The sequence below is a fragment of the Lutjanus erythropterus genome, chromosome 9 (assembly GCF_056507025.1).
Source record: "Lutjanus erythropterus isolate fLutEry1 chromosome 9, fLutEry1.hap2, whole genome shotgun sequence".
Classification (NCBI taxonomy): domain Eukaryota; kingdom Metazoa; phylum Chordata; class Actinopteri; order Lutjaniformes; family Lutjanidae; genus Lutjanus; species Lutjanus erythropterus.
In genome coordinates, this window is record NC_139325.1 from 12,946,487 (window position 1) to 12,958,958 (window position 12,472).

General features: G+C 37.7%; 1 protein-coding gene across 1 annotated transcript; it reads left to right on the forward strand.

The window, feature by feature from the left end:
* Positions 1 to 7,979: 7,979 nt before the first annotated feature.
* LOC146321132 (homeodomain-interacting protein kinase 2-like) lies at positions 7,980 to 11,597 on the forward strand. The gene is made up of 7 exons (XM_084725827.1): positions 7,980 to 8,198; positions 8,324 to 8,515; positions 8,625 to 8,806; positions 9,203 to 9,326; positions 10,237 to 10,356; positions 10,538 to 10,637; positions 10,774 to 11,597. The coding sequence occupies exons 1-7, from the start codon at positions 7,980 to 7,982 to the stop codon at positions 11,595 to 11,597; spliced, it is 1,761 nt and encodes a 586-aa protein (XP_084581953.1).
* The last annotated feature ends 875 nt before the right edge of the window (positions 11,598 to 12,472 follow it).

The window sequence follows — 12,472 nt, forward strand, 5'->3', positions numbered from 1 at the left end:
GCCTGTGTGATGATTTTATCACTAAATGAAACAGCACTTTTGCATAAATTGCCAAACTTCATATTTATCTGCTAGAACATGTTCAGTCTAGGTTTCTTTGAAACACACACACACATAGTAGTGTTGCAAAATTCATCCCTCTAACAGTATTTAATCTCAGCAAATGAGGTGGTGTTGCTCTTGTGTGACATTTTAGGGAGACGCCAACTTTCTCTCTCTTTGTTTATCAAGCAACCATCTCCATAGTGATAAAGGGAATATTGTCCAAATCCAGAGCTGATGTTGCAACATTTAATCCTCTGATTGAATTACCAGGGAGGAGCAGAAAAAGAGCGAGACTCTACTTTTAAAAACATCAACTCTGCTGAGGTTGTATCTAACAGTACAGAGGGTCCAGTTGTCACTATAAGGAGGGTGTGCCATCATTCAATACCACTGACAGTTTCAGCTTTGCTGTCACTGTTAATGGAGCCTTTTTATTGCTTCACCGCCCCTGCTTTGTCTCATCCAAACTGAAATTCCTCATGGGAGTTTTTCTCCGAACATTCAGAAGTGAGGGGAAATTGTATATGGTAAAGGTACCTTCGGGGGCTGTATTCTGTAAAATCCAAATTTTCTTCAGTATGACAGTATTCTGCTGATAGTTGTCTGTACATCCATGGCTACACCACAAGCAGCAGCTGCTAGTAGCTTATTCAGCAGACACTTTAAAAAGTCATACTGGAATTCAGTGGAATCAACGTGCCTTTTCTCAGTAACTTATAAGTTTCCATCTTAATCACACTTTATAGACTTATTCATAATAATGAAAACATTACAAAAAATAATGAATGTTAGTACTGAATTCTTAAAATGTAATAAATTCACTGGGAGCAGTTTTACAAATTGAACAGAGTAGCCCTAACAGGAACACCCACTGCTTCACGTTCTTTATGTGAAACAAAGAACTGACTTTTCAAACTGAGAAAATGTTAGGAAGTAATTTCTTTTGTAATGTTCATCAGTGTGACTAAACAGTTGTTGGTTCAACTTAATTGAGCTTAATGAACATGTTTTCTCAAGTACAAACAAATGAAATGAAGTTTATTACCTCAACTAGTCTTTTCAATTTTGGTCAATTTCAAATTTCAAAGCAGCCCAGATAATAGCTCTTTTAAGTATTTTTTTTTTTACAGTGTACTTTCTTGGTGCAACATGAAGGTGTTTTCTGCAACAGAGTTCTGATAAACCCCGTGCACACCGCCCTCCCAGCATCATATGCCTGAATATAGTGGAGTATTTAACAGCCAGGAGAGATTTTCCTGTCAAATCAGGAGAGGGTGGAGACTAAAATAAATGTGAGAGGGAATAGTGGACACACATTATTTACATCAGTGTGATTCCAAATTAAAGCTAAGGTGGCTTGTAAATAATGTAATTTTTTAATTATTATTATTATTGTTGCTCTGCTGCCCCCAAGTGGCCAAAGAAAACTATTAGCTAATGCAGCTTTAGATTAACTTATTATATGTGTTATTTTGATACTGGTACAACTTTATTCTTTGTAGGTCTCTATTCTGGTCTAAGACATGCAAACAAAGCTTAGAAGTTATGAAGCAGATAAATTTAGCTGAGTATGGTAATTGGTGCATGCTATATAATCTTCTATATTTTGGCAAGAAATTGACGACTACTTGTAGGTAACTTTGAGCACCTTTGCCTTATTTGGCTGACAGAGCAACACGTCCTTTAATTCTTTTACTGCAGCCATTAAACTGTCTTTTTTCATTCACACACATATTTTTCACATCCCCTCATCACCCCCTGCCTCACACTCGCCCAGTTTCTCTGAGTGGGTTATATACACAGTGTGGTTACAGTCTCCTCAGCCCATTAAACTGTATAGAACCAGTGTGAGTCCCTGTATTGTTGGTGGTGATAGTCTGAGGGCCTTGTCGTTTGTTATTGCACAAATTCATCTCCATTAGGCAATCATGGCAGAGCACTTATAGTGTGGTTTAACACTGAGATGAGCAGCCAGGAGGGGAAAGCGTGTGTATGTGAGCATGGTTTGATCTGCTGTGATATTTAATTCTTATTATAACACTTGCTTTGATAATTAACTAATAATTTTATTGGTTAATAAAATATCTTCAGAAATATGGTGATATGAGCGTCTGTTTCCTATATTCTAACACGATGATGACATATATTCTGCTCTTACAAAAAGAAAAGTCTGTCTGTTGCGTGTCTGTGAATATATATTACTCACAGTCTTAACTACCATTCTGCGCAGATGACACAATAAGAAAACGGCTTATACGAACGTTGACCAAAAGCAGACTCTCCAGAGCTGTAACTGTTAATGCAAATTTGATTAAACGACCAGTTGACAGATCGTGGCTGCAATAAAAAATGACCGAAAGAGACGCTTTCTGTCCCGATTCCACGTGGTGATGAAATTCTTGGCTGATGGAAACTGTAAGAGTAATCCACAGCAGAGTGCCAGTGCCTTTTCAGTGCCATAACAGCTCATACAAATGTGTGAACATGGATTAGATGACGTGAAAAATAATCAGAAAATCTGAATTACACAAACTAACTGGGATACAGACATGACAGATGGTCGCATTACATTTTGGGAAGTTTTCTTTTTTTTTTTTCTTTCATGATAAACTAGGCTCAACAGGCTGTTAGCTTAGCATAAAAAGAGGAGGCAACAGCAAGAGGAAACTAGCTCGTAACTCCTCCTGGAAGCTCCTATTGCATTTTAACATTTTGTTTTTTGCAATAAAATTAATCAAACAACATATTCATTTGTAAACTTTAAGGCTCATTTATGCTCAACATTAGATATGGATACATATGGAGCCTTCTGTCTGTACTATACATTTATATTGTCCATATTTGCAGGTTTTCAAGCTGAGCTAACGTCTCCTGGCTCTAGCTTAATATTGAGTGTATAACAGTAGTATCCTCTCGTCTGCCAACAAGAAAGCATTGAGGCATTGTTTTTCTGAACTGTGCAACCTTTCTTTTGATTGCAAAGGGACATCAAATTGAATTTGTATGTTGATTTTAATAAAAATAAGTGCTACAGGATTTCTGCAAGATTTTGCATCAGTCATCTTCTGATGTGAGCTCCGTGTCATGAGTCAACTGTAAAGAAAAAAAAACACAGCAATCCTTTTGAATACAGTTTTTAATGCTCACAGTGCAGTTAGACAGTAGCTCAGTGTAATATGCACTTAATTATGTGTTGTAAGTCACAAGCTTGGAGTGCAAAGACAGAGGGGTATTGAAGGTTTTGCATCAGTTTGCAAATGTGTGTTAATTTCTATTTTTATTTATTTCTATTTAAATTTAAAGCTGTTCTTGAACCATGCATGGATCTTTTTAACACTCTTTAGGGGTTTTTTTCCCCAACAGTCAGAATCACTGTAATTCAGATTGTGATAAAAAAAAATAATGAATAAATAAATAAATAAATAAGGACACAGAAAATTAATATTTACACATTTTTCTGAGGGTATGTCTGGGCGTTTCCATTTGGAGACTATTCTTTGTACATATAAATACATCAAAAAAGAGCTATACCTGAAAAGCATTTTGCAGAAAAAACAACTTACAGCAAGCTATCTAAATGTAGTACTAATAATAATAATAATAATAATAATAATAATAATAATAATAATAATAATAATAATAATAATTTATTGTTAATTTATTATTAATTTATAATAATAATAATATTTTGGTTTCATTGGCTATACAATACACCAGTCATCAAAAATTCAGCTTTAACCTCAAATGTTGCTAAGAATTCAACTATTACCACACTGTCCCAAAACAGTGTCTGCAGTTACCCCTCCCATCCCTCCTGCCCTGGCCTCCTCTCTCTCTTATGGCTGCATACAGTGGTCTAGGCTTCCCTCCAGATCTCTTTAATGGCCCACAATGGACCAATGCGCCACCCTCACATACTGTACAAACACAAACACAAACAGAACGCAGGATAAAAAGAGAAAGTTTTCATGCATTCTGCCAAGTAGGATCTTAATATGCTCCAAATGCACTCATTTACCTCTGTGTTAGAATCAACTCCTACTGACATTATCTTTGTTGTTTGTTTTTGTGGCAAGTTCATGGAACCACAGTTGCATGTAAATTTTGTTACAATGCTTTTATTGTTATTATTATATAAATATAATGTTAGGTTGACACAATGGCATATTTGTTTATTTCCCTCTAGTGCAAAAAAAATTAAGATGGCAGAAACCTTTAGAAGTAATGGTTCCTATGAATATAATAGGCTATTATTTACATAAATTCAGTATCATTACTGTTACTCTACTACCTCTGCTTGTCAAGCACAGCCATGCTGATATTCAGTACAACAGCACTCCCTCTCGTGTGATGTTTTCTTTATTTAGCCTCAGTAGATGTCTGCAAACAACTATTTGCCATGTAAAGACACAGTGGAGTAATGGCATCCTGAGCAAAGACTTAAGTCACTCTCCATCTGTGTGTGAGCTTCTCTGCAGCTGATCAATTTACAGCAGAGGACTCATTCTACCTTGTTACTGTCAACTTCTGCAGTTGTGTGCATCTTGTTCCCACACTGCCCCTGCAATTAAAGCAAGAGCATGGGATTTAAATTATGTACCATTTTCCTTCATCTAACCTAGTTTTATAGGTGTTACACTGTTGTATTTGGTGACCAGTTACATTAACACCTAACACCACAATGTTTTCTATATCTTGTTGATTATGAAAAGACTTGTGTGTTTATCAGACTAGTGATTAAAACTTTGATTAAAGATTTTCAGGTCATGGCATTCTCAAGTTTAGGAATGGCTGTAAGATGGTGTTGTGCAGGGTGTAAAGAGACAAACTGAGTTCCCCACAAATTTAGTGAAAGATGCTGGATTATGTGATTGGACAAGACCATAGACTGTATAAAGCATGGATGTAGTTTCCGTGATGTCACCCATAGGTTTCTGAAGAGCTATTGTGAAGCTCAGGGTACACTGGCACTGGCTGTTGCTATCTTGGAAAGGGCCTGACTCCTCAAACTCCCAGTTAGTCCAAAAACTCAGCAAAGAGGTAGAGTATGGTTGCAGCTGACGTGGGCTGATTGACTGTCTTAGCAGAGAGTTGAAATCACGCCCCTTCCAGTGGAAGAGGACCAAACTTTGTAAAAAAACATGAACTGTAGTAAATTAGTCAAGAGACAAATTATTTTTTGCCACCAACTCACACATGATGTTTGTCACTTGGACACAGTGGATTTGGCCCGCTAACACAAAATCATGACGAGCAGCTACACAAACATGACAAATGTTTTGAAGGATGCACAGGAATACTCCTGACAGAGATCAAGTCATGGGCTGTTTATGTGTGTGCACATGGCACCAGTGGGGCTGGAGATTGTCCACAGCTAATCTCACAGACTACTGGACCCCTCAGCCTATTATTTTTTGTGCATATTTATAACTGTATAACCTATATAACCTATAGTGACTGCTGACTCCTCACTCTTCTGAATCTGCAAATAAGGACCTCAAGATATTTCTGAATTAATAGCTAGGGAGTGATTGATTGCTATTTAACTGTTGTCTATCAGAAGCTAATGGGTTATCAAATATAGTGTTTTAGCTGAAATATGGCCCGATGTTCCCACAGATTTTCAGTATTCATTGTCTCTTCAGTTACTGATCAATTGAGAAGTGATGAAATGATAACTATTAAATGATAACATCAGATTCCCTTTATGATTTGTAATTTGAAGCACAGTTCAGCATTTGAGCTTCCCACCCTGACTGTGATGTCAGAGGAAACTGAACGCCATGTTAATCTGCATGAATAACATGTCAATGTAGCATTAACAGCTTTTTGGGTTATTTATTAATGCAGTGAAAAGAAATAGTATATGTCCCTATTTGCTTAAACCTAGTGTTATATATTATTATAGTATACTGTAGTAGTAGTAGTAGTAGTAGTAGTAGTAGTAGTAGTAGTAGTAGTAGTAGTATGGCATTATCTGTAATTAATTAGCTTTCTTAACTTAAGATATATGCTACAAAGATGCATGCACAAAAACGATATTTTCTAATATTATTAGTTCACCACTAAGGCGGTTAAATCTGAGACCTTTAAATGACTTATCGATATTTTGTATGAATGTAATCAGCTGTTAAAAATGGGTGACTGTCAGTGCTCAGTGCAGATCTCCTATTAGTATAACTGATTTGATCAAAATGTTACATCAGATACCAGGGTCATTCAGCTGACAGTGTCATTTGAATCTTTTAGCTTTTCAAAATTTAATTTCATTCTATTTTTTCAGAACTGCATCAAATGTCTCACATATTTACCTGGTAAAAATGTGTTATGGTCTCATGGTTTTAAGTATGTTTATAAATGACAATCCTGCATATTTAGGTAACAGGACTGAGTTTGTAGCATAGTGGAAATACAAGAACTGTAACTGTGTGGTATCAATACTAGTAGCATGAGCAGACAAACATGCACAAAAGTAATTTAGGTAACAGGACTGAACATTGAGATTGAGATGAGATGACATGGCTATGGCCTTCAGGAGACTCAAATGATGCTACCTCTTGTTGATCTGGGTAACAGGACTGAGTGAAAACCTTGAGACATGACTCAAATGTGCATTTAAACCAAAATGTTATGAATTTTTGATGAGAAAATGGATTTAAATGTCTAAAAATACATGTGGAAATACAGAAACACAATAATTCTAAATGTTAATATTTCCGAAGGACTCTAATCCCTTTATTTCATGGCAAAGTATAGTGTTAAATAGTGGGGACTAAAACATTTTTTTCTGTGTTCTAGGTAGGTTTAATAAAGGTTTTAAATGATGGATCTTCAAATTGCAAATCTGCAAATTGCAGTGAAGTCTGTCTGTTCTGTATGAGTACAGATAGATACATATCATATCAGTTTGGCTTATGACAAAAAAAAATATATATATATACATATATATATATATATTTAACCACCACCTTTATTTAACCATTAAGCATCATTCAAAATTAATTCCAAACGAATGAGAATGTTGAGATTAAAGAACAGAACGATGTCATAGAGAGCACCGTGATGTCACAGAACAGTGTAGAACCTCTTGTTCTAGTTCTAGTTCCTAGTTTACTAGTGACCACTTAGTCAGTTAGTTAGTTAGTTAGTTAGTTAGTTAGTTAGTTTCTTAGTTCGTTTCAGAGTGTGAAGACACAACTTTTTTTCAACTCTGAACCTTCGAGAAACTTACTGCGTTGGATTGGATTATATTGATTATAATGTTTTGAGGAGAAACTCAAGAGACTTAAGCGACTCCAGCTGCATTATTTGGTAAGTATTTTTAGTTTGCTTTCATAGCTCTCAGTAAATTGTGTTTCTTTTCACACCTCCACTAATATTTAACACTTTTGAAAGTAATTCAATTTACTATATGTGTGCCTTGATTACATTTGTCTTGAATCCATCATTTCTATATCACATTTTGAAGCCAGAATCATGTGCACTGTAAAAACAAAAGACAGATGAGAAAACTCATAATTTTATCGCAATTTGCCTTCACTTGTTTTTGAGTTTTGAATCTAACCATTTTTTTTAAAGCTGTGAAACTGATTTGCTATTATTTAGGTGCTTCAGTGACAACTCAACAATTGTTGAAATACAAATTTTGGGGGGTTAGTAAAACAAAAAAGATTCAAGTTGAAGTTGGAAAAAAAGAAAAGTCAGTTATCTAAACCAAAAATGATTAATTGGTAAAACTTTTTCAAAACTGAAGAGTTTGAGTGCCGCAAAACTCAGAAATCTTGTGAAGCAAGTTGCCTCAAAACTTTTTGACTTCAGCTTTTTCAGTTTTACATTTTGATAGAAATATGATTGTGATTGTTTTATATTGTGACTAACTCTTAAACCTCTGTTGTTTTCCTCTCAGTTTTAAGCAGCAGGTGACCAACCCACTAATGGCTTCAACAACGTCATCCACTCAGCCTGCCGACGATGACCAGATAGTCATCGGAAGCTGTCTCACCTCCACATCCTCCAAGTACCTGGTGCAGTCTATTCTGGGACAAGGCTCCTACGGTACAGTCGCAAAATGTGCGAGGGTGGGCGACAATCAGACAGTAGCCATCAAAATAATGAAGCCTGGCAAACGTTATGAGGCACAGTCACAAGCAGAGGTAGGAAAATAAACGTACCATTTTTGACCATGTTCTTTACAGTGCTTCCATCTACTGCATTTGAAGAAATATCAGCAATTATGTAATGGTTTGTTAATGTGAATCAATGTCATATGTATCCCCAGGTGAAAATGCTAGCAAAACTGAGAATGCTGGACCCGGACAAATGCAACATAGTTCGATGGTACCAGGTTTTCAGCGACAGGCAACGCACTTGCCTCATGTTTGAAGAGCTGGACAAAAGCCTTTTTGACTTTATGTGTGAAAGACGTTTCCAGCCTCTCCCTCTGAAGGACATAAGGACTGTTGTCATGCAGGTATGTGCTACACTACATTTCTTTATGCATTATTTAACAGCATAAAAATGAATAATGTTTGTACATTGCTGACCTTATTATTAAATGAATGACTCTGATAACCTTTCAGATCGCCAATGCACTCAACCACTTGAAGGCCATCGGCGTGATACATGCAGACCTCAAGTTGGAGAATGTGATGTTGGTGAATCATGCACAGGAGCCCTACAGAGTTAAAGTGATCGACTTTGGCCTGGCCTGTAACGTGTCGTCTGCCAAGCCAGGAGCGTACCTCCAAGCTCGCCCATACAGGTACGTAACTGAAACCATATTTGACGTCTTACGCTGTGTTTCAGCAACAAGGATTCATTTTTAAATTCAAGTGAATGATGGTTAAACTTAAGTTATGTTGTACCAAACTTTTAAACTAAAATTAAGAAAGATTTTTTTTTTTTTTACTCTAAACATAGATTTAATTTAATTCTGTTGCACCAAAGCTTTAGGTTAGGCTTTTAAAATGGCTGCCATTTTGTAGATGGATTGAGCAAAATAAACACACTCCTTGAAGAAAGTTAAGTACAAACTCAAACCATTCAAGGTTTATGATGAATTTTAAATCTGGATTTACTCATTTTAAACTTAATTTAACTAAACCCTGATTAGAATGGCTCTTAGATTAAATTACAATCATTGTTTGTCCTCTCTCAGGTCTCCAGAGATTATCTTGGGCCTTCCATTCACACAGGCCATAGATATGTGGTCTCTAGGCTGTATAGCTGCGACTCTGTGCCTCGGCACTATGCTCTACCCTGGCAAAAGCGACTATGACGTTGTAAGTACTACTTCAAGTTTGTTCTATGTTTTGTTTTGTTTTTTATTAAAACAACCAGTATCATCTGGTTTACTTGAGTGTATATATACAGCAGAAGTGGCAAAAGTGCACACACTGTTTACAGTAAATACAGTATAGCCAATACATCCATATAAATCTGATACACTGGATCTTTAAAATGCAAAATGCAAAATGTCAGAAAAATACTCAAGTAAAGTACAGATACTAAAAAACTGAAAAAAACTCAGAACCATTTATTTTTTGGAGTGCCTGGTTTGGGTTTCTTTAATAAATCTGAAAACTCCACTTAGAGCTACTGTAACTGGTTATGAAACGGTCTCAGTGTAATACTGATGTCTCTATATGACCTACGTAAGCAAACAAGACCATCCGATCGGCTGTTTTCTTATAGTTATTATCAAATCCTCTGTAAAATCAGATGAAACAAGCCTCTGTTTACATTTTCACAGGCATTGTTACAGTGAATAGTACGTCACACAGTTAAAAGGAAGACGTGGATTTTTGTTTGGATAATTTCATTTTTGATGTTATATTTTGTGGTCATTAATGGTGAAACACTACTACCTTTGTTCCACTAGGGGCTCTAAAATCAACAAAATATAAAAGTTCCTTATAGTAGCTTTAAGTACAGTAACAAGTATTTCTACTTTATTTCCCACCTCTGATATATGGTGAAAATGTTATGTAGTTATATTTTACCTATTCCCTGCTATTCAGTGTGTTTGCTGTTTTACTGATAAAAGTTAGCATGAAAAATATTTGTTTCATGTAAAGTATTACTCAGTGGTTTATGGAAATGGAAATCAACACAGTATAGAAACAGTTAAAACTTATAAAAAGTGCTTGACCTAGACTCCCATTCTGACTTGATGTTGTGTTGTATCCTCAGATAAAGTACATAGTAGAAACTCAGGGTCAACCATCCGATGACCTGCTCAGCCGTGGACAGAAGACTCGTATTTATTTCCAGAGAGATGAGAAGTCCACTACCTGTCTCTGGAAACTCAAGGTATGTGCCACTTCTTCTCCACTGCTGTCTGTCTTCCTTTCCTTGTAATTCCAATGTTTTACTCCCACAAACCCCTGATGGCTTTAAATATTCCCCTTTCAGACTGTAAAATATTTGTTTTTGTCTGCCTGTTTATGTTGTACTCTGAATGTCATTGCTAACAACAATGCTGTCTGTTCAGACACCAGAGCAGTTTCACCTTGACACACAGATTTTACCAACGGAGACCAGAATGATTAAGTTATCGTCACTGGATGACCTCCGACATGTAAGTTTTCTTTAGAATCATTCACAGTAAAAAAGTACTAAAACAAAAATACAGTTGACTCAAAACTCTCCTGGAGGGGTTTTATTCACTCCAGGAGGTGACTGAAGATACCTCTGATCTTTTTTGTTGTTTACTCATGTTCCAGATCCGGCCCACCGATCCTGATAATCCTGCAGAAAGGATTCAGCTGCACACATTTGTGGACATGCTCAAAGGAATGCTTCACCTCGATCCCACCAAACGGATCTCACCCCGTCAGGTGCTGGAGTACCTACACTCCAGCACCTGGAACAAGAAGGATCAAACCAAGAGCAAACAGGATAGCGCTGCTGTGAAGATCCACCCACCTCAGCCCCTCCACCACAAAAGTACACATCCCTCCACAAGCAGCAAGACCCAATGTTACATCGGGACAGGGACTAAGAGAAAGATGCCTGACAGTGAAGATCTGGGGGATCAACAAACAGACGCTGCCCACAACGACAAGCCACATGATGACAGAAAGAGGTTCCGGAAAAGCTACGAAAGTCCATCCACCTCACGTAGCAGCAGCGGGACCCAGAGTTGCGTTTTACCAGGGATTAAAAGGAAGACACCTCATGATGAAGATTCTGATTCTGACAAGAGGTCAGGCCATGAGACAAAGAGGGTCAGAGCAAGCGACACTAGTAGACCCACCTGCAGCAGCAGCAACTTCTCTACCCACACTGCCCATGTTCCTGATCAGATGAAGAAAAAGATGGCTGATATTGAGAATGTCAGACATCAACAAACAGGCTCTGACCACTTTGTAACATCACACAATGACAGAGGGAAGTTCCAGAAAAGCTACAGAAGTCCATCCACCTTATGCAGCAGTCAGACACAGAGATCCATTTCACCAGGAGTCAAGAGGAAGATGCCTGATCCTGAAGACTCAGATTACGATAAGAGCTCAGGTCATGAAAGAAAGCGCATCCGAGAAAGTGATTGAGGTGGAGCCACCTCCAGCAGCAGCAAGTTATTGTACCCAGACTGTCCACATTAGACCTAATGGGATGAGCAGCCCAACTGAGCATGTCCACCACAGCACGCATCCTGCATGCAGCACCCAGACTGAGACAGTCTCCGTTAGGACTGAAAGGAAGGGCAGCAGATGGGGGTAAGTATTATTTTTAGAGGTAAGTAGACTTTTTATCTGAATCTTCAGTCCTCTAACTTGAATTCAGTTAACTTGTTCTTGTCCATGGCAATTGTCTTTTACACATTCAAATGATAACACATTTCATTTTTCATGTGTAATAGTGTGAATTTCAAGTCTTTATAAGTTTATTTAATACAATTGAAGAAAAGGAGTAATCCAACTCTGTGGATACGTGGGTTTCCTCCGGGTGCTCCGGTTTCCTCCCACATCAAAAACATGTACCTACCTTACCATTCCTACTTTACCATACCTACCAACCTACCCTACCTACCTACTTACCCAACCTTACTTTACCCTACTTACATACAGACCCTACCTACTCTACCATACCTTCCTACCCTCTACTTACCTACACTCTATCCCCCTCTCTCTCTCTCACACACACACACTCTCTCTCTCTCTCTCTCTCTCTCTCTCTCTCTCTCTCACACACACACACACACTCTCTCTCTCTCACACACACACACACACACACACACACACTCCCTCTCTCTCACTCTCTCTCTCTCACTCTCTCTCTCTCTCTCACTCTCTCTCTCGTTCTCTCGCTCTCTCTCTCGTTCTCTCTCTCTCTCTCTCACTCTCTCTCTCTCTCTCTCTCTCTCTCTCTCTCTGGGCGGCACGGTGGCGCAGTGGTTAGCACTGTAGCCTCACAGCTAGAAGGT